General features: G+C 37.3%; 1 protein-coding gene across 2 annotated transcripts; it reads right to left on the bottom strand.

The window, feature by feature from the left end:
- Nucleotides 1-150: 150 nt before the first annotated feature.
- Nucleotides 151-15390, bottom strand: ARF3 (ADP ribosylation factor 3). Of its 2 annotated transcripts, none has more exons than XM_051961994.1 (5): nt 15216-15390; nt 2368-2611; nt 1489-1599; nt 1128-1252; nt 151-541 (listed from the first exon to the last, which is right to left on the bottom strand). In XM_051961994.1, the coding sequence occupies exons 2-5, from the start codon at nt 2513-2515 to the stop codon at nt 380-382; spliced, it is 546 nt and encodes a 181-aa protein (XP_051817954.1). In that variant the 5' UTR covers nt 2516-2611; nt 15216-15390; the 3' UTR covers nt 151-379. The 2 variants fall into 2 exon arrangements, with proteins under 2 accessions (XP_051817954.1, XP_051817955.1); XM_051961995.1 differs by having other exon boundaries at nt 15341-15359.
- Nucleotides 15391-27136: the final 11746 nt, after the last annotated feature.

Below are 27136 nucleotides of genomic sequence, written 5' to 3'. Positions count from 1 at the left end.
GACAAAGGAGTAAGGAAGTGGCTTGTGGAGGCGGGGAAGGGACTTGGTTGCCAAGAACACAACAATCAAGAGCCAAATCAAGCAAAGGCAGAGAAGCCTCCCCCCCCATAAGAACTCTGGGGAAGTGGTGAAAATATGGGGGCCACTCCATGAAACCATAACACTCTTATTATATTTTGTTTTAGATCCAATAAACTGGAGCAAATCATCATCAGGATAGCAACTGGGAAACAAGACTGATCATGTCAGCTGTCGGGGGAGTGGGCAAGGCTCTTGCTAGACATGTGGACATGGTACTTGGGGTCCTCACCACACTTACAATGGGGTGGAGAGTGGGTGCACATTGGGAGGGAAGTGGGGAATGGGCATTGGCTGGCGCTCACTTCTTGTTCTTGAGCTGGTTGGCCAACCAGTCCAGGCCTTCATATAGCCCATCCCCACTGGTGGCACAGGTGGCCTGAATGTACCAATTGCGGTGACGAAGAGAGTGTAGGCCCAGTTTGTCTGTTATCTCAGCTGCATTCATGGCATTAGGCAGATCCTGGTGGACAGAGGAAAGTAGAAAAAAAAAAGTTCAGGAATTTTAGGGGCATTTTTTCCTTTAATATTCTGGAGATGTCCATAAACCAGAATATATCAAAAAACTGTCTTGGACAAAAACAACCTAGAGGCTTCAAGGGAACCTTGAAGTTCAAGGGAATTCAGGCTCACATCAGGCACATTATTGATACATCATTAGTAATAAGAAAAGCTACTGGTCAAAATAGGCATCCAGGCTAGGTAGTGGTATTTGGAAGATCCTACTAATCCTATAGGAATGGGTGAAGAAGGAAGAGAAGACTGAGGTAATGAGGATCTTCCTGACACTAGAAGGAGGGCATCTGCTAAAGTAAACAATGAAAAAGTTAGAAATAATTCATCTATACCATGAAAATCCCTACACACTCAGAGGCTTGATGCCTAAAAATCTATTAAACACAACATTGAGATGGGGAACAGGGAGGACAAAGAGCTTGGTTGCTGCCATCTTCCATATGTCTACAATTGGAAACATTTTAACAAGGTTGCTAAATCCCACCTATGCTTTTCCATTTTGAAGGGAGGCTAATGATAGCATATATTCCCACCTGTTTGTTTGCAAAGACAAGTAGCACAGCATCCCGGAGCTCATCTTCAGCTAGCATCCTCATCAGTTCCTCTCTTGCCTCATTCACTCTTTCTCGATCATTGCTGTCAACCACAAATATCAAACCTAGGGAGGCAGAGCATCTGCTGTATATGGAGGAAAAATGGGCATCTTTCTTTTCAATCCCATCTTCTTACTTATGAAAAATTTTACACCTTCCCCTAACTCCACCCTAGAAAGTAGCAGTAAGACATGAAGCTAGATGCTATTACTCTGAGACATCTGTCCACAGATAGGTAGTTTTTGTACTTGTATGAACCCCAAACTCATTTAGCTTTCATTCTCCATCCAGTCCCCCATACCTTGGGTATTCTGGAAGTAATGTCTCCAGAGGGGCCGAATCTTGTCCTGGCCACCCACGTCCCAAACTGTGAAGCTGATGTTCTTGTATTCAACAGTCTCCACATTGAAACCTATGGAGAACCAGGCAAGTGTGTAACTAGGAATGGCGTTTCAATGGACTCACTCTTCCCGTGTTTTGATCATGACCCCAGTGAGAACTGGTGTTTCCTAGGTTTCTAATACCCAGGGAGTCCTAGGAGAGGAGAGGGAAAAAAAAAAAAAAAAAAAAAAAGCCAAGCAAGGGTCCTGAGAGTGAGGAGATATGAGGGTAATCAGTTACTTCTACTCCTAATTATTTGAATGATGATGATTCAAGCTAACTGTTCAGCCCCTATCTCCTTAAGACCTTTATCTATTCTTATCATAAGAAAAGATAAACTAGCATCAGACTCTACAAAGTAAGGTACCTTGGCAACAAGTGAAGAGGCAAGTCTTGAATATAGAATAAAATTTAGGAATCTCAGATTCCAAAGCAGTTGTACCTCCTCTACCCCATCCAGTTTGACAAATAGTTTCCCTCCCATTGCCAGCTTTATGGCTAGGGCTGGGGCCACAGAGATTCTTCTTCTAAGCTATGCCAAGCCCCTGGCAGGAACATCAAAGTTCTTCATTTGGTTTCCAAACAAGACAGAGAGCAAACCAACCTCAATGCCTGCAGGTGGTTACCCTGTGCCAACCAGAGGAAATTTTTACATGGGGGAGTATGAAAAGTAGGTAATGTACAGAAAGGGAGCGCTAACACTTGATGGGGAAAACTCTTGCACTATTATGCTTTATAGCTCTGTTGGGCATGTGTATGGAAAAAGGGACACCCTTCCAGCCTGGTTCAGGACTCATACCTATAGTAGGAATGGTGGTAACAATCTCCCCCAACTTCAGCTTGTATAGGATGGTAGTCTTTCCAGCAGCATCCAACCCCACCATCAAGATGCGCATTTCCTTTTTCCCAATCAGGCTTTTCAGCAGGTTTCCAAAGATGTTACCCATGTTCAGAGATGTTTCTCAACAGGTGGAGGGAGCTAAGTGAAGGAAGGTAGCAACCTGGATGACTTGAGCCCTGCTGTTATGAAAGGGCCTCAATTCCTAGGCCAAAAAAAAATGCAAATCAATACTTGCCAACTTCAGATCAGTATATTATACAGAAGTACAATTCAATAACAAAATATTGTCAAAACCTGGATCTCTTACTGCTTCTAATCTTGTGGAAGCTGTTTGTGTCACTTGAAATGAGATTGTGTTCTTTTCAAAGACAGACTGCTGATCCCACTATCAGTTCATTTAAAAGTGAAAGCATTGTCTAGGAGGAATAGTCCTTAGAAACCAGAGCAGTGAAAACCACGAGGGAAAGTTACAGAAAGATTCCTTTCTCCCACTCTTTACTTTGTCATGGGGTGGCCCCAGGAGTTCCTCTTTAGCGGAATAATGAAAAAAGGGTTCAGAGTTACCTGAGCCAGCCAGTCCTCTGTGCCTAGGGGAGACATGTATCATCCAGCATCTTATTCAGCAATTAACATATGCCAGATGCTGGCATTCTTTTGGAGTCTGGGAATGAGAGACACACACCCCAAACCCAGCAGGCAAAAGAACAGGTCAAGACAAAGTGTATCCAAACACAAAAATTTGAAAAGTGGGAAGGGAAAAATCCCTTACAACTTAAACAGAGGTTTGATGAATTTGGAGATGTTTTTTCTCCTCAAAAACATCTTGTTTTATATGTGTGTGTGTGTGTGTGTGTGTGTGTGTGTGTGTGTGTGTGTATGGGTTTGTTTTTTTGTTTTTTTGTTTTTTTTTTGCTGAGGCAATTGTGGTTAAATGATTCGTCCAGGGCCACACAGCTAGGAAGTATTAAGTGTTTGAGGCCGGATTTGAACTTGGGTCCTTCTGACTTCAGGACCAGTGAGTTTTATATTTTCTTATTCTTTTCAGCTTTTATCAAAATCCCTGAGAGAGGTAAATAAGATAGATGGACAGACTTCAGCGACTTAAATTCAAATCTACCCAAAAGAACAGAAACAATGAACATTTATAGAGTGTTTCATCTTCAAAGAGATCCCCAGACATCCACTAATGAGCCAGGCCTGGTATTCTTGGCAGGTTCCTCTTCAGCCCAGCCCCTGACCCAGAGGGCCCACACCCAGATTTGGCTCCACTGTAGGACTACAGCTAACTTGTCCATGAGCCACCCAGCCCTATCCAGTCAACAGACTTGAAACCTATGGGTCCTAATCAGTGAGAATCATAAACTCAGAATATTCAAGGCCATACCTCTTCTGTTTTTAGTAGGCTATATTCTTGTGATATGTAGGAGAAGGAATAGAGAGGTCAGAGATTAGGAAAAAGGAGGGAAAATATCTTTAGATTCTCTGAAGCTTCTAAGAGTATTCCTTGCTTCTCCCAAAGATTTAACCAGTACTGGCTTACTATCAAAAATCTACCATACTCCTTCCTCTTATTTCACATCAGAGATTTCCCCAACCTATTTACTTTTTCACTTAGGTCTCAGTCGAAGAGGTGACATTTCTTCCCAAGCTCACTCACACTATATGCATGCCTAATGCCATTTCCTCTTGTCTTTTTTTTTTTTTTTAAACAAAACATACACATGGGTGTTTTTCAACATTGCTAGATCTTCATTCACATCATGCCCATTATGTTCCATCCTGGACTTCCTTAATTTTCCCTCTATACTATGTCATTTGGTGATATCAGTTCTTATGGGTTTAATTAACTCCTCTGCAAATAATTCCTAGAACTACATACTTAGTTTTAGCCTATCTCCTGAATTATAGTCAAAAATCAAAAAATGCCTCTTTAAAAATGTGAAATGGATTTATCTTCCCCCTCAAATTTTCCCATCCTTTCAATCTTCCTATTACTGAGGAAAACACCATTCTCTCAGTCATCCCAGTTCAAAACCTATAATGTCATCAAATTGAAAAGTTTTTGTACAAACAAAACAAATGCAAACAAGATTAGAAGGGAAACAATAAACTGGGAAAACATTTTTACAATCAAAGATTCTGATAAAGGCCTCATTTCCAAAATATATAGAGAATTGACTCTAATCTATAAGAAATCAAACCATTCTCCAATTGATAAATGGTCAAAGGATATGAACAGACAATTCTCAGACGAAGAAATTGAAACTATTTATAGACATATGAAAATATGCTCCAAATCATTATTAATCAGAGAAATGCAAATTAAGACAACTCTGAGATACCACTAAACACCTGTCAGATTGGCTAGAATGTCAGGGAAAGATAATGGGGAATGTTGGAGGGGATGTGGGAAAAAAGGGACACTGATACATTGTTGGTGGAATTGTGAACACATCCAGCCATTCTGGAGAGCAATTTGGAACTATGCTTAAAAAGTTATCAAACTGTGCATACCCTTTGATCCAGCAGTGTTTCTACTGGGCTTATACCCCAAAGAGATACTAAAGAAAGGAAAGGGACCTGTATGTGCCAAAATGTTTGTGGCAGCCCTGTTTGTAGTGGCTAGAAGCTGGAAAATGAAAGGATGTCCATCAATTGGAGAATGGTTGAGTAAATTGTGGTATATGAATGTTATGGAATATTATTGTTCTGTAAGGAATGACCAGCAGGAGGAATACAGAGAGGACTGGCGAGACTTACATGGACTGATGCTGAGTGAAATGAGCAGGACCAGGAGATCATTATATACCTCAACAACGATACTGTTTGAGGATGTATTCTGATGGAAGTGGACCTCTTCGATAAAGAGAGCCTTAATTGATCAAAAATGGACAGAAGCAGCTACACCCAGAGAAAGAACACTGGGAAATGAATATAAACTGCTTGCATTTTTGTTTTTCTTCCCGCGTTATTTATACCTTCTGAATTCAATTCTCCCTGTGCAACAAGAAAACTGTTTGGTTCTGCACACATATATTGTATCTAGGATATACTGCAACCCATTCAACATGTAAAGGACTCTTGCCATCTGGGGGAAGGGGTGGAGGGAGGAAGGGGAAAAATCAGAACAGAAGTGAGTGCAAGGGATAATGCTGTAAAAAATTACCCTGGCATGCGTTCTATCAATAAAAAGTTATTTAAAAATTTTAAAAAACTATATGTCATCCTCAATTCCTAATTATTATTCATTCCACATTTCACAGCTCCTGTCAAATCATGTTGCTTCTATCTTAACATCTCTTAACAACATCCCTTTCTCTCTCCTCACAGAGCCACCTTAGTTCCTGCTATCAACATTTTTCTACTGTAACAGCCTTTTAACTAGTCTCTCTACTTCATTTCTTTCCCCACTCCAATCCACCTTCCTAATAGCTGCCCCATTTATTTTTTTTAAAGCACATATCTGATGATGTTACCTACCTGGAATATGCTTCCTTTTCATTTTCCCTTTATTTTCATTGAATTTCCTCAAGATTCAATTCAATTTGCACCTTCTCCAGGCCTTTCTTGGCCTTCTAGTCACTCAACTGTCTTCCCTTCTGAGATGTTGTATGGACCTAGTTATTTTCATGTTTGCATTCTCCATTAGAATGAGCTCCTTGATGATAATCAAAGATTGTCGTTGCCTTTCTTTGTATCTCAGCACTTAGCAATGTTTGGCATACAGTAAGCAGTTAACAAATGCTTGTTTACTGACTATTCAGATTTTCAGCTTTCTGCAGCAGAAAGGACCTTGGATTTTCTGTCAAAGGCCTGGACTTGAATCCTGGTCCTACTATCTTTGTGACCTTAAATACTTAACTTAAGCATGCGGGGTCTTTGTTTCTTCATTTATAAAATAACCAGATGATCCTTTGGCAATTTTCCAGTTCTAAATACTATGATTCTGTACCCTGTGTATGATTGTGGCTCTTTTAACATCCTGCTGTCTTTCCCTCTCTCTCCAAGATGCAGATCCGGAAAAAAGTATCATTATCTTAAAATTGTCCAGAAAAGGAGACAACGAATGGAACACTAATGCATTGTTGAAGCTTTGAACTGATCTAGCCATTTGGGAGAGCAATTTGGAACCACGCCCAAAGAGCCATAAAACTTTGCATATCCTTTGATTCAGCAATACTACTACTAGATCTGTATCCCAAAGAGATCATAAAAAAGAGAAAAGGACCCACATGTTCAAAAATGTACATGTAGCTCTCTTTGTGGTGGCAAAGAAATGGAAATTGAAGCATGCCCATCAATTGGGGAATGGCTGAATAAATTATGTTATAGGCATATAATAGAATAAATGCTTTTGTTTTAAAAGAAATAATGAGCAAGAGGATTTTAGAAAAACCTGGAAAGACATGAAATGTTGAGTAAAGTAAGTAGAACCAGGAAAACATATGCACAGTAATACTAACATTGTATGAATGATTAACTTTGATCTAAGACAATTCCAGAAGATTCATGATGAAAAATGCTACCTCTATCTAGAGAATTATGGAATCTGAATGTAGATTGAAGCATACTATTTTCACTTTTGTTTTTTCTTTCTCGGTTTTCCCCTTTTGTTCTGATTCTTCTTTCACAACATGATTAATGTAAAAATGTTTAATATGATTGTACATGTATAATCTATATTAGATTGCTTGCTATCTTAGGAGGGGAGATAGGAGGGAAGAAAAAAAATATGGAACTAAAAATCTTATAAAAGTAAATGTTGAAAACTAAGAAAGTTTATAAAATGTTTAAAAAAAAAAAAAAGGACACTTTATTCATGCTGTCCTTAACTAAACAGTAAGACATTGCTATCTAAACATATATTGTATCTAGGATATACTGCAACATATCCAACATATAAAGGACTGCTTGCCATCTAGGGGAGGGGGTGGAGGGAGGGAGGGGAAAAAAATCGGAACAGAAATGAGTGTCAATATAATGTAATTATTAAATAAAAAATTAAAAAAAAAAAAAAGACATTGCTATCTAATTTCATGCCCTTTTAAATAAATTTCAAGTCTATTTTCAATTGCTGTGCTTAATGCAGACAAAGATATAGTGATATGTGCCATATCTCTTCTTCTAAACATATATCCTTTCTTTATTCTGGATAGATATTTTGCAATGACCCTTGGTCAAAATTTATAAAGATCTGTCAAGATGACAGAACCTATATTAATTTATCTTGTCATCCATGTTTTATGATGCTGGAGTTGACTAGAATTGTTATGGAGCAGCAATGACTAGAAATAATAATGTGATTAACATGCTTTCCACAACAGCACATGAAAACTTGGTTTAGGACTGTCTCCTGAAATAATTTATGATGGCCTAAAGCTTTAAAACAAAAACACTTTCTCACTGCAAAATGACAAACTGGTAAATCTGCTACTGTTATAGCTTATGCCACTTTGCATTTATTTATAAAATATACTGGGCAGTTAGGTAGTGCAGTAGATGGTGCTAGGTCTGAAATAAGGAAGACAACTCCTTAGTTCAAGTCTAGCTTCAGACACTTACTAGTTGCATGATCCTGGGCAAGTCATTCAACTTTATCTGCCTTAAGTTTCTCATCTATAAAATGAGCTGGGAGAAGGAAATGACAAACCACTCCAGCATCTCTGCTCAAAAAATCCCAAAAGGGGTCATCTTGAGTCTGAAATGACCAAACAACAAACATCCTATTTGACATCATTAATTGCATTGTTACCTGCTTCACATATTTTATCCTTTCTATACTTCATTGTAGTACGGAAATGACAATGGTTTTATCTTACTACAAAATTTATTATGGGATTTTTTTTTTAAGGTGTGGTAGCAAACCAGATCCAGTCAGACTGAAAAAGCTTTGTATATAGGCTCAGGACTATTTTGCAATATGTAGCCTAGTTAATCCAGCCAAAAAATGGCCATCAGGTTATGAATGGAAACTTTTTTGTGCCCAGAAACTAAGTAAACTACCTACTATGATGGCACTGTGATCTCCATTGCTAATCTAGTCCTATACACTGAATTGCCTGTAGTTACTCTTTTCCACATTTAAGTTGTAGAGTTGAAATGCAGTTTATATGGTGTCTAACTGAAACTGACAAATGTCTGAATAAAACAAAAAGTAAATGTAATATGTCTATTAATGAAGAGAATGTATCCAACTATTACAATTTGTTTTCAAACTCTTCTATACTAAAGGTAGAAATCATAATAGAAGAAATGTGAATATGTTACACTAGATGTAAATGTCATCTTCAATGTAGTTTAATGGTATGTAATTTATCCATTCCTCCTGAGAGGCACTTTTTTTTTGATCACTCTGGATGGTTCCCTCTCCAGTGATTATTTGACTGTGGTACAAGTGATAGTTCTGTAACCAAGTGACTGAAATAAAACCACTACTTTATTATGCTTAATGAGCACTGAAGCAATTAGAACTTCCTCTTAATTTCCAAAGAATTTGTTAATGTTGGAATCACTACATAGGCGCTTCTTTAAGCACTAAGAGATCAGTAAATTAGTAATATTCAAGATAATGTGAAGATTGCCTATATTTAGTTGCCTTGTTACTAGCTAATACGCCAGGTTTCTTCAAATGATAGGCACATCTGTTCTACAAGGCAATCCAATCCACAATCTTCAAATATCTTATTTGATATCTGTGTGTGTTTGTGAGTAAGTGTAAATCTCAGCTCCTAGATTAATGCTTCAAAAGCTTCCAAATGTTATTAGCTATAGCAGAAAGTTTCCCAGATTATCTTTTGATAGTACCTTCTAGACCGGGCCATGACTGAATGTACCCTAAGTGATTCAGAGACTCTTTGACATGATCAATTATTAGTTCCCCTTACTATTCTACTAAACTCTGGATAGTCAAAGTTAATAAAACAGCTGTTCCCTCCCTCCCTCTCTTCTACTGAAAAAATCACAATGCTGAGATCACACTTGAGAAAGCTTGATATCTTTTACCATTTTCCAATACCTAGTATGGAGTAAAAATTAATTCTGCCACATTGAGTTGTAATCTAAAATTACACTAAAATTCTAGAAGCATAAAGCTAGTAATAATTGTGATGGCTAATATGCAAACATCTGGGCTTAGACTCTTGCTATTAATGGAGTCTAAAACATTGCAAGTTTCCATAATCAGTTGTGACCTTTTTTTAAAAATTTGATTCTGATATTGGCATTTCTGAAAATCTAAGGGATTTTCTGAGCATTTCTGTATGCTGAAGTAAAGTCTCCACAGATAAACAAAATGTCTCTCAAAACTGGGTCTTTTTTGCAAACCATTTATATAATGTTGAAATTAATTGTTCTTTCAATATTTGATAGAATTTACTTTCAACTCAATTTAACTACATTTTTCTTTGATATTTGTGATTTGTTTAATTCTGTAATTTTTGTTCTGTTAATTCAGGTATTTTACATTTTTATATGCAGTAATTTAATCTGTTTTGTTGGAACATAACTAGGTAAGCTAGTTTCTAACTATTTCCTCTATTTCCTTCTCATTTATGAATTTTTATTTTTAACTTTGGGAATATTTTTCCTCTATTAAAAAAACTGAATTATTTGTTTTAAAAGCAAGCTCCTAGTTGTATCAGTTAATTCCATTATTTCTTCTTTGATTTCTTATTTTTATATTTATTCACTCTGAAAAATTATACTTAGTTTTTGGAGATAAACTATCTTTGGTTATATGCCTTTTACTTCTGCCTTTTGGCATACTGGATTCCAAGCTTTCTGTTCCTTTAAATAATTGCTTCATAATCCTGTGTAATAATGACTATAATTCTTTATTATTTAATGTTTTTCTTTTTAGCTAGTTGTACTAATTTTCTGTTGAAATATCATCCAAATGAAAGCATTGGATTTGGATGATATTTTTGTGCATATTGAATTTGGGGATTCTTTCAGTGGTGAAAAATATGTTAATTCTTTTTATTTTCATTTTGCTCTCTACTTCTAATAATTTGGGGCAAATTTTTAAAAATGAAAACTAGAGATTGCACTGATTTCAGAATGCTTATCAGCATCCAGGAGAGTGGGAAAACTCACTAGTGGACTTTTTTTTTTTTTTGGCTTTATGGAATCTTTTGTTTTATCCAGTATACTTCATCATTTCTGAGGTGTTTTTCAGGGGAGGGAGAATAGGCTTGTTTAGAGTGTTTCATATCACCACCTTTAATAGAAGTTCTTCTCTGACTCCGTAGCCATTTCTTTCCCAGGCTACATACCTAGTCTTTTATGTTTTTCCATTATTTTGAGGACTTTCTTCAAATTTCTTATAATTATCAAAAAGCCTTTAGGTATGCATTTGAAATTCATACTGTGTTGGATATCACATAAAGAGAATTACATAAAGAATAATTTATAGCCCCATATAATTTGCATCTAAAGAGGTTACCTAAATATACACATTTATAGGACAAGTGAATTTTTAAAAATGGATCTGTATTTACCAAAATCTAAAACAAAAAACAAACAAATGAAAAAAAGAATAAGGAACTAAGAGATAATAATATAGAAAGGTAAATTGATAGTGTAAGCTCAGTATTACATTAGTTCATCACAACTTTTCAGAGGTCTAACTTAGTCTAATTTATGCCTCAACAGGAATCCTCTCTGTAGTGGAAAGGTGATCTGGGGTACTAGAAAGTGCAATGGTTCTAAAATCAGAAGAACTGGTTAGAGGCCTGGAGCTACTCTTGGTATGTTCATGACAAAACATCTAATCTTTTTGCTTTTCGCTTTCCTATCTCAAAAAAATGTTAGGTTAAATGATGTTTAAGTTCTCTTTCAGTTTTAAATTCTGTGATCCAGGACCTTCACGTTGAGATATTATCTTCAAAAGCAGTCCCTTCTACTTTTAGAGAGCTCTTGTTGAAAAATTTCACATTACATGATGCTGAAATCTGCCTTTCTACAACTTCTATCCATTCACCTAGTTCTAATCTTTGGGGTCAATTTACTCTAAATTTAATCTCCCTCTTCCATATTAAAGTCCTTCAAATAACTGAAGACAGACAATATGTTCCCTAGCTAATATGCTCTCCAGACTAAAAATCCTGATTGGCTTTAACTGGCCCATAGAAGATTTCCAACTTTTTTATTATCATGGCAACCATATCCATGGTTTGAGACATAGTCTAGCTTGTCAATCTTCTTGCTCAAAGGTGGTATACAGAACTAGAGAGAAATCTATAGAGGTGTTCTGGTTAGAGTAGAAATGGGGCTGAAATCTCAATTCCAGAACATGCTTCTATCAAAAAAACTTAAGACCATTGTTTCTCTTCCTTATCGCGCTCCCACTCCAAACCTCTACCTCTTAGAATCCCTAGCTTCCTTCAAAGGACAGGTCAGATTCAATCTGACATTGGGTCTTTCTTAATTCCCAAAGTCATTAAGTGCTCTTTGCACAATGTTTATTTCTCATAGAATATAAGCTCTTCAAGGGAAAGGGTTTTCATTTCTGTTTTTGTATCTTATAGGCACAGTACCTTGCAATCAAATCTTTTTTTCTTGGCTGCCACACTATAATGCGAATCCATACTGGGCTTGAAGGCCACAAAACCTCCCATATCTTTTTAACCTACACTGTTATCTAATCACACCTCCTCCACCAGGAAGTTTACAGTTAATCTTTTTTTTTTTTTTTTTTTTTACTGAGACAATTGGGTTAAGTGACTTCCCCAGGGTCACACAGCTAGGAAGTGTTGTGTTTGAGATCACATTTGAACTCAGGTCCTCCTGACTTCAGAGCTGGTGCTCTATCCACTGTCTCATTTACAGTTAATTAAAAAAAAAAAAATCCAACATGGGACGTTACTTTTATCTCTATTACATTTCATCTATTAGATTTAGTCCACTATTCTAGCTTACTGAGATTTTTTTCAAACTGATTGTTAAATGTCCCTTTCAATTTTGTACAAACTCCAAATTTAATAAACATACCATCTATCCCCTCCATCCAATTCACTAATAAAAATACTGATCAAAAGAGGACCAAAAAAAGATTCTTGGAGCAAGTCACCATATATCTGTACCTATAATGACAAGGATCATTTTTGTATGTCTGATCTTTCAATTTGCTTTGAATCTACTTTATTATTATCTAGCCCTCTAAACTAAAACTAGCACTTTCTCTGAATGAGCCATTCCATTATTTCAGAATACTAAGTCAATTGCCATGGGTTCCACAATTTGCTCCTTCCCTTTCTAGTGCAGCTACCACATGAAAGGATAGGAACTGGATCTGTAAATTTATGGGTATAGGGAATTCCTTGGTAAGAAAAGACTAACAATATAGGTTTGCATCTTCCCTGCAATTTACAGCCTTAGTAATAAACCATTGGATCTGTCTCAGTTTCTGTAACTGTAAAATAGGGCATATAATAGCAACTACTTCTCAGGGTTGCTATGCGATCAAATGAAATTGCTAAGCCTTAACACAGTGCCTGGCACATAGCCCACTACATAAATTCAAGTTATGATCATCATTGCTCTTATCTAGAACAACTCTATCTACACCATAGAACAACATAAAAAGCTAGTGCTAAAACATTAAATTTATTAAATATAAGGCCGACAAAAACACCTTTTTTCACTTTACTCACATATATTTAGGGCTGCATATTCTTCTTTTAAACACTTTTCTTTCAAGACTACCATTTATTTTCATTTTAATAAGATTTTATATGAATAAAAACATTAGGGATGAGGAAAAATGGTGATCCCCCCAGATTAAATCATCAGATATCTTTAACCAACTTGAACTAACTAATTTTTGCCTCTCCTGTTTCTAAAAGTCATCAAGAAAAGCACCTCTATAGCTTTTTGATCTTTAGGAATTTTGCCTCTCAATTTAAATCCCTCTCCTAACTTAAATCCCTATCTTAAAACCATTTCTTCTTGTGATCCCTCCACTAAAGAAAAGAATACCTGAGGTACACACTCCATAAAAGACTTTAAAAATTTCCATTAAAAAAAAATTACACAAAAAAGCAAAGTTCAAAGATCTTGGCCTAAGGTTCTAGTACCACAGGTTGACCTAAGAATTCAGAAGAATTAGATAAATTAGACAAATAACTTCTCTTCTTTAGTTCTCTCAGGCATCAGGATATCTTTGACAAGATGCCAAAGCTGATTACTCATTTATTGTGGTCATTCATTCTTTCAATTGTTATAACCTAAATTCCTACTGTATGCAAATAAAAATGTCCGGGTCACTGTAGGATGGGGGTGAGAGAGAAAAAAGAGATAAAATCACGCTGAACTCTAAGGGCAAAGACTGATCTTATAAACTCATTGTGACAAGAGGAATACACATAAGAATAGGTAAACAATAGCAGGCAAGGAGTATGCTTCAGTGGAGGGGGGTGTAGGTGTGGGTGGAGAGAATGTGTTAAGTGATCCTTTCCAGCAGAGGCTCCGACCCAGATGTCACGGGATTCGACCTAGCACTACTAATTATTTAAATGGTCCACCTGTTTTCATTCTTAATGACCAGACTAATCCACGAAATAGATAAAAAACAAGAATGAATACAAAGCACCAATCACAAATCCCTTGTCGAGGATGAGAGGGGAGCTTTACGAGGTGGCCAGGGTCCTATCTTATTGCACTGACCTTAAGCAATCAGACCCCAGTAGCAGATTACTTCCCAATAAAAATTTCATTCCACTTAGGCCGGGGGGTGGGGGGAAGTGGGTGGAGGGGTGTCAAAGCCAACAGAAGCTGGGGACAGGTTTTTGGTTACACTTCACCTTCCCTGGAATTACTTCACGGTTTTTTTTTTTTTTCATTTAACCATATGCCACCCCTTCATCTTGAATCCTCTACCTCTACCTGAACAGTGAGGAGGGAGGCAGGCACTGAGAGCAACCTGGCCCTGGAAACTAGGGGTGTGAGGCTCATTCCCACCCCCAGCTGCTTACTTTGCTAATCAAATGGCCCATTTTAAAAGCGAACTTCCTCCCTCTCTCCCTCCCCCTCTTCAAACGGTTGGCTTATTAAGCAAAGGCACCATTTTCTGTTTCAGGAATCCTGGTCCAAGCAAAGCAAAGGAATGGGATTGGAAAATGTAAACCTGGGGCCAGCACTAAGAAGCTCCTTTCCGTTCCAGCGAAGGCCACCCCCGCGCAGCTTGGGGGAGGGAGTATCTCCCTCCCTCCAGCGAGCAGAATGAGCACCTCCTCCTTTCTTCTTCTTTGCCTCCTCCTCTTCCCCATCCTCCTCCCTCATCACACACCTCCGGCTGCCCTCTCCCCCATAAGTGCTCCCTAGGAACCCAAGAAAAACCACACACAGCCCAGAGCCCCCGCGGCTGCACCTCAGCTCTCCCCTGCCCCTGCCGAGGGAGGTAGTCACCCGAGCGAAGAGGGGAGGGCGGTGGCGCTCCCTCCGCCGCCCCTGAAGCCCCCTGACCACTACAGCTCTTTCTTTGGGGACTCCTCTCCCCGCCCCAAACCCACCAGGGGAGCGGGGGAGGGGAGGGAGCGAGCTCTGCCGGATCCCATCCCCCAGAGGAATGACAGGAGGGGAGCGAGCCTAGTCCGTCAGTCTTTCTGTCCCCACTACCAGCTCCCCGTCCTTCCAACGAGAGGGTCGGGACCTAACGCCCCCATTCCAAGCCCCCGTTCTTTTTTCTCCGGAGGTAGGCACCCGCCTCGTGTCTCTCCGGGGAGTGAGGGAGAAGCTGCCCCCCATTTTTCCTTTCCCTTCCCCCCCACAGCCGTCTCTGAGAGGAACTCTAGCCCCAGTCCTGTCACCTGCTCCGGGGGCCAGCTCCGCCGCTGCCGCCTCCACTCGGCCTTGCTCCCCCGACTGACTCCACAGAGGTTGCTTCCCCGTCCCCTCTACCCGACAGCCCGATCGCCCGCCTGCCTGCCTGCACCTCACGCCGGAAGCAGCAGCGGTGGTAGCGAGAGTTGAGCGACGGCCCCCACCTTCCTGGTACTCCCTCCCCAACCCTACGTCCCTCCGTCCTCCCCCCCCCACCCCTCAGATCCTGCGAGAACTGCGAGGCAGCGCGGAGCAGTTCTCGCGACATCCATTACCATAGCAGCAGCTGCAGCACCTAGGAGGCGAGAGCATAGGCGAGGGCGGGGGCGGAGGCGGGGGCGGAGGTTGAGAAGGAGCCGAGTGGGTAGCGTTTGAAACGGAGTTTAGAGGCTGGGAATATTCTCTCGTGTATTTTCATATCTACATCCATATGCACACATGCGTGATATGTATATATGTGTAGACACAGTCAATAGATATACATATTGTGTACGTATGCATATGGATACAAGCTCAGATCAAGTATATGGATAGCTAGATACCATATATACCATACTACTATTATTACTACAAGCTAAAAATTGATTTAGCTATTACGATGTAGCAGGCACTGTGTTAAGCTATTTACAATTATTTCATTTGATCCGAGAGACACCCCTTAGAGATCCATGGTACTATCCCCATTTTACAAATGGAGAAATTGAGGCAATTACTAGCGCAGGGTCACACTAGTAAAGTATTAGTCTTGCCCAAGGTCACACTGGCTAGTGTTTGAGTCAGGTATTCCTGGTTTCAAGCCTAGCACCTTCTCCATTGTGCCATTTAGCTATACATACATACATATGTGTTTGTATGTGTGTATATATTTAAATTTATGTATACACATGTGTATGTGTGTATACACAGGCATACATATAGCTTGAACTATTACAATAGCCTACTCATGGGTTTACCTTACAAGTTTCTCCCTTTTCTATGGATCCTCTTTTCTATTGCCAAAGTGATTTCCCCAAAGTGTAGTTCTATTTCATCGCTCCATCCCCTTAATAAACTCTGGTGGCTCCCTGGGTCAAATACAAAATCTTCTATTTGGAATTCAAAATCCTTCATGACCCATCAGTTATAACACTACATTCTCACCTTTTCCAATCTTCTTACCTCTTTCTCTTCATCATGTACTCTTGAATCTGGTGCCGCTGGCCTCTGCTGTTTCACAACTAAGATATTCCATCTCTCAGCTCTGGACATTTTCTCTGGCTATCTCCTGCTCTTGGAATATACTCCTATGTCATCTTCACCTTTTGGCTTCTCTGGCTTCCTTCAAATCCTAACTAAATTCACATCCATTATAAATCACTTAATTCTAATACCTTTCCTCTTTTATTTCCTATTTATATTGTATGTAAATTGTAAAAATTTGTTTGCTTGTTCTCTCCCCAATTTGATTGTGAGTTCTTTGAGGAGGCATTTGATAAATGTTTACTGAGGAACTGACAATAGATCCAAGGTGCTGAGCTTCTTATGTCCTCTCCCTTTGTATGAAGTATCTCCTGGTTCTCTGGAAGCACTGGGGTAACCAGATTTAGTCCAGGAAAACCTGATCACTTGTTCTCTTTGGTTCTTTACAATTCTGCTAGGGCATGGAAAAAATTACTTGAACCAGAGATTCAAGCCATGTATAGGAACTCTCCAAGAAGAGACTATTTCTCTTCTATTCTATTCTACCATTCTATTAATGGTATTCAGGGTTCAATATGAAATAAGTACAGAGTAGCTACTCAAAAGAACTTTGAAAAATCACAAAGATACAGATGAATGCAAATACTCAAAACAAGATGCAATAACTTATAACTTCTCGTGTTCTCCTGGGAGATTGAGATTTAAACATTAGAATATGAAACATTTTCTGAGACTAAAGTATTTTACATTTCATTTTTGGCTCTTTCCAGGTCTGTGTCTTTCAGCAAATCAGGCCAGGGCTTGCCCTTCTACCTTGATAGTTATTATCCTCTCCCATGCAGACACTCCCCTAATGACCAGTCAACACAACCAAGGAATCCAGGTTCTCTATTTTTTTTCAAACCTACACATTTCAAGGCTGGTCATGCTTATTTAGAAATATTAGGTTCAGACTAATTGATATTCAAGAGAAACACAACATAGAATAAGAACTTCCAGGCTCAGCTCATCTAGCCAAACCTTTTTCTTAGCTACTACATACCGATAGATAACCGCCAAGTATGAGAACTATTGGTGAGGTTTAGGTTTTTTTTTAGAGAACGAAAATGAGATTAGGGTTTCTGGTGGTCAGGGAGTTAAATGATAAGGTCTAGTGGCAGGTTTGGGGTTCAGGGAACCAAATGGAGAGGTTTGGCTCCCGTACATCCCTTTGGGATTCGGTGCAAGGGTAGGGAGTTTTAGGGAACCCCCTTCTGGCAGCGCAGAGATTCTCTGTAAAGGAATTTACAAACTGGAAAAGGCTAGACTGATAAAAAGAGATTTATTATAGGCATTGGGAAGTCAGCCTTTACTATGCAAGAATAGAATGGCTGAATTCCTCAGTGGAGGAGTTCTGGCAAAGAAGCAGAGAGAAATCCTGACAGAGAGGTATAAAGTCTCCTTAGGGAAATAGGTGAGGATAAAGAGAGATTAACACTGAAAGAGAATATTATTCCAGTGGGCAGTGGCTTCCTTGGCATAGGTTGGCATAGCATGGCATGGCATGTTTAGAACCTCAGCAAGGAAATGAGTTTAAAATTGGCTCTTTCATAATAGGAGCTTTGCCTACAAGCTAGGCATAGTCTGTGGAGGCTGAGCTAGTGGGTGGAGTTGAATTGAATAGAAGATTTTTAATTGAATAGGGTTAGAATTTTTTTAGCTCAGGACTGAACCAACCCCACCTAGATAACAGAATGAAGCTGTTTATCTTGTTTCCCTCGGATGGGGTCCCTCATTGAGGCAAAGTTGAAGGAGATTTTCTCCTTCAAGGAGTTTTAGAGTTTCGGGGTCCTTTCTTCACTATTTGCCATACATTCCAGAGATGAAAAGTAAGTGAACTGATGGTTGATCCTTTTAAAATTGATGGAGTACTCCACTAGTGCCATCAGAGGCTAAGGAATTAATAAGAGCATTTCTTAATTATTTCAAAGCCCATACTGCAGGAATGAAGAAATATGTTAATATGTCAGCTATTTCTTTAATTACTAAAATTGTAACTTATTAATTGATCAATTATCTATAAGGCTCCATACATCTATATATATATATATATACATATACATACACACATATGTATATGTAACCAATTAACTTTGTAATTGATGATAATTTAAAGAATTAAATAGTTATTTAATATATTGTAGCTGTCTGTGGAATCAGAGAGATATAAATGCAAGTGCAAGTCCTGCCTCTGATACTTTGGACATGTCACTGTTTTAGACAATTCTCTAAGACTATAATTTTAAGAAAGGTGTCTACCTGAATTGGTAAAGTATGTTTCCTAACTTGAGAATTCTTTTTTTCAATAAAATAACAATTAAATCCCTAGCCCTATCTGAAAATCTTTTTTTTTTCTATCTGAAAATTTCAATTATACCAAGAATATGTCTAAATTGTTTTTATTCTTTGATCCAGAGATTCCATGGCTTAGGCATATATTATAAGGAAGCCAATGATAGAAAGAGAATAAGCATAAAAATGCTTATAGCAACACTTATTGAAGTAGTAAAGAATTGGAAGCAAAATAGAATCCTGTAAGATGGGGTATGACTAAAGAAATTGTGGTACATAAATATATGGGACATTACTGTGCTATTAATTCAATGAAAGCAGTGGCCCCAAGGCAAGATAACTACCAGAAGACTTAAAGTTAACAGATTACAGCTGTACTCTAAGGTGAACAGTGTGTTGTTAACTTGGAGGGAAAACTGAGCCACACATGCTGTTAACATTCAATATACCAATTAAATCTTTTCTCAAGAATCCACTTCTCTTCATAGGCAGAGTCAATATGGCAGAGAGAAGACGACACTCTGTAACCTCCTCTAACCTTGTTTCAAAACAACAGCAGATTAAGCCTCTAAACTGGTTTTGAAGTCAAAGATTCAATAATATTTGGAGTACAACACATTTCTAGAGAAAAATACCTTTGAAGAACTTTAAAACAGGTCTGTTTCAATCAGGAAGGGGGGACAGTCTGCCGAACCCAGACAACAGCATAAGGAGAGGGTGCAAAAAGCTGAAATGGAGAGTCAGAGTGTTGTAGCTTCCACACACCTGGGAATCTTCTGTGAGCCTCTTAGGTCACTCAGTCCTGGTTGCAATCAGATGGTTTGGCAGATTTGCCTTTTGTAAAAGGCAAATTGTAAACCACGGAGCCCCAGAAGAACACTGGATCTATCCTTTGCATTGAACACACCTCAAGCCTTAAAAAAAAAAAAAAAAAAAAAAAAGAACTCTCCCCATAGATAGCTTTTATGGAGAAAGAGAAGAACAGACTTCAAATCCTGAGATTCCTAAAGACAAAGCAATTCCAGAAGAAGCTCCAAAGAGACATGAGCTGGTCCCCATTTCACAAGGCTTTCTTGGAAGACTGCATAAAGGATCTTGAAAGAGAGTTAGGAGAAAAATGGAGAAATGAAATGAGATCACTGCAAGAAGGAACAGAAAAAATGGAAAAAGAATGGAAAAAGAATGCAATGAACAACAACAACAAAAATTAATTGGCCAATTGAGAAAGGAGCTAAAAAAGGTAACTGAAAAAAATAATACACCAAACATTAGAATTGAACAAATGGAAGTGAATGGAAGACTCAATAAGACTTCAAGAATCAGTCAAACAAAAACAACAAAATGAAAAAAATAGAAGAAAATATAAAATATATCCTAGGAAAAATAACTGGCCTAGAAAATAGATCTAGGAGAGACAATCTAAGGATTACTGGGCTTCCTGAAAGCCATGATGAAAAAAAAAAAAAAGAACCTATACATTACCTTACATTATCATAAAAGAAAATTGCCCTGATATTTTAAAATCAGAAGATAAAATAGCCATTGAAAGAATCCACCAATCATCTCCTAAGACCCCAAAATTAAATCCTCAAGGAATATTGTGGCTAAATTTCAGAACTATTGTACCAGGGGCAGCTAGGTGGTGCAGTGGATAGAGCACCAGTCCTGAATTAAGAGAACCTGAGTTCAAATCTGATCTCAGATATAATACTTTCTAGCTGTGTGATCCTGGGCAAGTCACAATCCTAATTGCCTCCAAAAACAAACAAACAAACAAACCCCTAAAACAAAACTATTATACCAAGGAAAAGATATTACAAGCAGCCAGAAAGAAACAATTTAAATACTGAGGAGCCACAATTAGGATTACCCAGGACCTAGCAGCTTCCACCTTAAAGGATTGAAGGGCCTGGAATCTGATATTCTGAAAACAAAGGAACTGGGATTATAGCCAAGGATAAGCTATTCAGCTAAAATGAGCATTATCTTTCAGAGAAGAAAATGGACATTCAATGACATAGGTGAATTTCACTTATTTCTAATGAAAAGACCAGAACTGAACAAAAAAATTGATCTCTAAAAACAGAACACAAAAGAAGCATACAAAGTAAAATGGAAAGAACCCTTGAGAACTATATTTCTGTTATAGGTTACTTAGAGAATGCAGGTATAATTTGATTTTATTATGATAATATGAAAAAGAAACTAGAGGTGGAAAGGGGATCATACTGGAAAAAAAGGAAAAAGGAGGGAAAATAAGGAAAATTACATCCCACAAAGAAGCAAAGAAAACATATTATAATTGAGAGAAAGAAGGGAGGGGGATGAGTATGGTATGAATCTTACCCTCATCAGATTTGACTTTAAGGGAGAATATCAGACATATTTGCTATCATAAAGAAATTTGTCTCACCTTATAGGGAAGTAGGAGGGAAAGGGGGAAAAGAAAGGGAAAGATTAATAGAAGGGAAAACAGAAGAATTAGGGGAAAGGTGTAAAAAAGGGGGAGGAGCTCTAAAGGGGGAGGACTGTTTGAGGGAGATAGTCATCAAAAGCAAAATACTGGGGAGGAGGGAAGGGAGATAGGAAAGAGAAAAACATAATGTAGGATAAATAAGATGGCAGGAAATGCAGAATTAGTTATTTTAACTGTGAATGTGAATGGGATGAACTCCCCTGTAAAATGGAAGCAGATAGCAGACAGGATTAAAAATCAGAATCCTACAATATGCTGTTTACAAGAAACACATTTAAAGCATAGTGATACATACAGAGTGAAGGTAAAGGGCTGGAGAAGAATATATTATGCTTTCAAGTGAGGAAAAAAAAAAGCAGGGGTAGTAATCCTGATCTCAGATCAAGTAAAAGCAAAGATAGATCTAATTAAAAGGGATAAGGAAGGAAACTATATCTTAATAAAGGGTACAATAGATAATTGAGCACTATCAACCCAAACATGTATACACAAAGTGATATAGCATGTAAATTCCTAGAGGAGAAGTTGAGAGATGCAAGAAGAAATAGACAGCAAACTATAATAGTGGGGGATCTCAACCTTACGCTCTCAGAACTAGGTCAATCAAACCACAAAATAAACAAGAAGTTAAGGAGGTAAACAAAATGTTAGAAAAGTTAGGTATGATAGATCTTTGGAGAAAATTAAATAGAGACAGAAATGAATTTACTTTTTTCTCAGTGGTTCATGAAACTTATACAAAAATTGACTATATGTTAGGGCATAAAAACCTCAAAATCAAATGCAGAAAGGCAGAAATAGTAAATGCATTTTTTTCAGCTCATGATGCAATAAAAATCACATGCAATATAAGGTCAGGAGAAAATAGATCAAAAAAACTAAATGATCTCATCTTAAAGAATGAATGAGTGAAACATTAAATCATAGACACAATTAATAATTTCATCCAAGAGAATGACAATAATGAGACAACATACCAAAATTTGTGGGATGCAGCCAAATTGGTAATAAGGGGAAATTTTAATAGCTCTAGATGCTTACTTGCATAAAGTACCAAAAGAGAAAATCAATGAATTGGGCTTATAACTAAAAAAAACTAGAAAAAGAACACATTAAAAACCCCTAATCAAATACCAAACTTGAAATTCTAAAAATAAATGGAGAGATTAATAAAACTGAAAGTAAAAAAAAAACTGTTGAATTAATAAGTAAAACTAAAAGTTGGTGTTATGAAAAAAACCAACAAAATAGATAAACCTTTAGTTAATTTGATTAGAAAAAGGAAAGAGGAAAATCAAATTGTTAGTCTCAAAAATGAATAGGGAGAACTTTCCACCAATGAAGAGGAAATTAGAACAATAATTAGGGGTTACTTTGCCCAACTTTATGTCAATAAATTTGATAAAGTGAAATGGAGGAATACCTACAAAAATGTAGATTGCCTAGATTAACAGAAGAGGAAATATATTTAAGTAGTCCCATTTTAGAAAAAGAAATAGAATAAGCTATTAATCAACTCCCTAAGAAAAAATCCCCAGGACAAAGAACAATTAACTCCAATACTATATAAACTATTTGAAAAAATAGAGAATGAAAGACTCCTACCAAATTCCTTTTATGACACAGACATGATACTGATACCTAAACCTAAAAGGATGAAAACAGAGAAAGAAAATTATAGAACAATTTCCCTAATGAATATTGATGGAAAAATCTTAAATATTAACAAAGAGATTACAGAAATTCATCACCAGGATAATATACCATGACCAAGTAGGATTTATACCAGGAATGCAGGACTGTATCAATATTAGGAAAACTATTAGCACAATTGACTCTGTTCAACAATAATTGACATAATTGGCATAATTGGCTTTGTTCAACAATGAGATGATACAAACCAGTTCCAATTGTTCAGCGATGAAGAAAGCCATATACACCCAGAGAGAGGCTTGTGGGAACTGAGTATGAACCACAGCATAGCATTTTCATGCTTTCTGTTGATGTTTGCATTTTGTTTTCCTTCTCAGGTTTTTTTCTTTCTAGATCCGGTTTTTCTTGTGCAGCTAGATAACTGTATAAATATGTATATATATATTGGATTTAACATATATTTTAACATATTTAACATGTATTGGACTATCTGCCATCTGGGGGTGGAGTGGGAGAAAGGAGGGGAAAATTTGGAATAGAAAGTTTTGCAAGAGTCAATGTTGAAAAATTACTCATGCATATGTTTTGTCAGTTAAAAAAAAAAAAAAGAATCCACTTCTTCCTCTTTACAATATAAAGATTATAACAATTCTAACAGGAAAGAAATTCTCTTCATCCTGTATTTGCTTAGTTTACTCAAAACATCAATTAACATTCTCTCCATAATTACAGTTAAATTACCAATACCTTAACAACCTTACAAAGGAAGGTTTTTAAAAATGGCTTATGGAAAGGGATATTTATTGAAACTAATGTTACTATCTATTTTTGGTATAGCCAAACTGATCCACTTTCAAACTCTTAGATGTATCATTCACCCCACTAACTTTGCTTGTGCTGGTTCTTATTCCTGAAATGCTCTCCCTCCTCAATTTTTGGCTTGAGTTTCTATCTGTCCTTTAAAGCTCAACTAAAGTCACTTCCTTCAGAAGACACCTCTGTTCTCTTTGTTGAAAAATGTGGAGAACTCCAATGTATCCAGACCACCATAGCTCATTCAGGGATTTGTTTTGTAATTATTAATGTATTTGTGTGTATATAAATAATTATACTTACACATAAGAGTATGGATCATACAAATCAATCAGAAGTATGAACTTGGGGTGAACAAAGTCATGGCATAGTCACTGAATAGATTAATCAAAGACCTTATATTTGGTGTGAGAAGTCCTTGAAAACCAGTGGATGACAAAGTGATGCTCCACAGAAATTGTACAGATATTGGCTGAGGGGACTCTTATCATACTCCATAGATCTTCCATAAAATAATAAGCAAAATATGCACCAAATTCTAGTATCTGGCAACAATGATGAGAATAATCTGGTCAAGTCCTTAGAGGAAATTACTTGAAGTAATGGCTTGGAAGGGGGAGGGAAGGAGAAAGCCTTTGATTCCTTCCAAGCTTTTTGATCCCAGGAGGATTTTGTAAATTTTTATGGTAGTAATATTTAGAATTCTCACTGGAATCCTAGCAGTAACCCCAGAAATTTTAGCATCGTCTGCCTTAGGGGCAAAAGACAAATTAGTCATATTGAGGAATCATAGCTTCAAGATTCTACAAAGAATTGTGCAGAAAACTACACTATCCCTAAAGAGAATTTCTTGAGGGCTAATGCAAAAAGGAAAAAAAAGAAAAAAAAAAAAAAAAGCCAGGAACAGTGTTATCCCCTTTGCCACATGTGCTATGATAATGTACCTACTTTCCCCTTGGTCTCTGTGTCTATTAAAGCAATAATGTGCCAAAGACTTTTGGAGTGATGTTCACACCAATCTTAGTAAATAATCCTAACTAAAAGCTAATTAAATCTAACTTGCTAATTGATATAAACCAGCAATCAGACTTCCTTCTGACAGGAAGCATACTAGTGGGGGCTCATAAATTAGAAACAATACTCCCGGGGCAGCTAGGTGGCACCTTGGATAGAACACCAGCCCTGAAGTCAGGAGGATCTAAGTTCAAACCTGGTTTCAGATACTTAAGACTTCCTAGCTGTGTGACCCTGGGTAAGTCACTCAATCCCAATTGCCGCAGCAAAAAAAGAAAAAAAGAAATAATATTCTATTACTTTTAGAACACAGAGGAAAATATAATGCCAATGTGAGAGTTGGTAGAATGAGCCCAACGCCTATGCTTATTATATACTTGTATCTTAAATTTTACTAGATTGCAATGAACTATGTATTATCTAATAACTCAGAGCTTAACATAGTGCTCCTTTACACACTATAGAAATTTAACAAACATGCTTGCTTAATCTGTACCTTTACTATATACCCAAACCATCTAACTCTACATTCTTATCTAGGTCCTTAGAATAACTTTGACACAGCTTGGTTTTGGTTGTAGGAAGTGCTAAAGAGAGGAAGGGGTACCTTTCTAGGGGTTCTTTCTCTCTCCCTCTCTTCCCTCTTCTTTTCTCTCCCTCTCTGTTAGAACTTATAGTTTCATTGTTGGTAAAGAACTTCCACGGATGCACATCAATAACTCCTCTGTAATTTATTAGATCTTTAGAGTAACCTGAGTTACTCAGAAGTTAAGTGAAATAACAGCTAGCATGTGTTGGAGAAAGAACTTGAATCCAGGTTTTTCTGACTTCAAGGATTGCCCTCTAGCCAAACTATGCCAAACCACTTAATTATATTTTTTCCAATATGAAGGACCATTCAGCTATTATTGCCTAGACCTAAAGCCAGAGCTGCAGCAACACTGGTATCCTCTGGCCTTTTATTCTTAGGGCAGTAATTGTCTAAAGCTTTATTAAAAAAGACTTTTTCAAGGGAATACAAGATTAAGAGGTGGTCGCACTATATTGGGATTTCTTTCTATTTTCATTTCTAGATAAATCTATTATCATCTTTCCTCCTGTTCTTCAGTCCCTTTTCCCCATTCATTTCCACCATTAGAATGTGATGTCTGCTAGCAAAATGGCTGTCTGATAAGACTTTGCAAATAGTTGAGGAAGGAAGGAAAAGAAAATGGAAAGATATTAATTGAATGCAGAATTACAGAGAATAGCAAAGAGATAAGATTTTCTTAAATGGGTAATGCAATGAAATAGAAGAAAATAATATATTGGGAAAGACAAGATTTCTTCAAGAAGAATATTGAGGGAAAGGTTCATGTAAAAATGTGCAGAAGACAAAAACAGTAGGGATTTAACAGAGATTATTTAAAAACAGGCAAGAATACTACACAAAAGAACTATACAAGAAAGATCTTAACATTGATAGCTATGATGACGTGGTTACCGTTCTAAAATCAAACATCCTAAACAAAATCAAATGGGCCTTATTGCTAACAATAATGCTAAGGCAGATGTGGAATGCCCACTGAGCTATTTAAAACTCTAAAAGATGATATTAAAGTGCTGCACTTAATCTGCCAGCAAATTTGGAAAACACAACAGTGGTCACTGGAAAAGATCAATTTATGTCCCAGTATTAAAGAAGGGCAATGCAAAAGAATGTTCAAATTACTGAATAATTGTACTTATTTCATAGTTCTGAAAGTTAGGCTTCAGCAACATGTGAACCAAGAATTCACCTGAATAGTAGGTTATTTTTTGAAGAGGCAGAGAAACTAGAGACCAAAGAATGAACCAAGAATTACCTGAATAGTAGATTATTTTTTGAAGAGGCAGAGAAACTAGAGACCAAATTGCCAATATTCACTGAATTATGGAGAAACAGAAGTTAAAAAAAAAATCTATTGCTTCATTGACCAAATTTTTAACTGTGTGAATCACAAAATGTGACAAATCCCCAAAGAGATGGGAGTACTAGATCATCTTACTATTCTCCTGAGGAATCTGTATGTGGGTCAGGAAGCAATAGTTAGAAACAAACATGAAACTATCAATTGATTTCAGATTGGGAAAAGAGAACAACAAAGCTGTATATTATTATCTTATTTATTTCACTTATATGCAGAATACATCATTTGGAATGCAGGGCTGGATGATTCAAAAGCTGGAATTAAGATTCCTAGGAGAAATATCAACAATATCAGATATGTTGATGATACAACTCTGATGGCAGAAAGTGAGGAGAAATTAAGAAGCCTCTTGATAAGAGGGAAAGAAAAAAGTATAGAAGCTAGCTTGAAGTTTAACATTAAAAAAAGATCTTGACAACAAGTCCTACCACTTCCTGGCAAATAGAAAAACTGGAAGCCGCATTAGATTTTATATTTTTGTGTGCAAAGATCA

This window comes from Antechinus flavipes, chromosome 5 (genome assembly GCF_016432865.1).
Source record: "Antechinus flavipes isolate AdamAnt ecotype Samford, QLD, Australia chromosome 5, AdamAnt_v2, whole genome shotgun sequence".
Taxonomy (NCBI): domain Eukaryota; kingdom Metazoa; phylum Chordata; class Mammalia; order Dasyuromorphia; family Dasyuridae; genus Antechinus; species Antechinus flavipes.
This window is presented reverse-complemented; position numbering and strand designations above follow the sequence as displayed.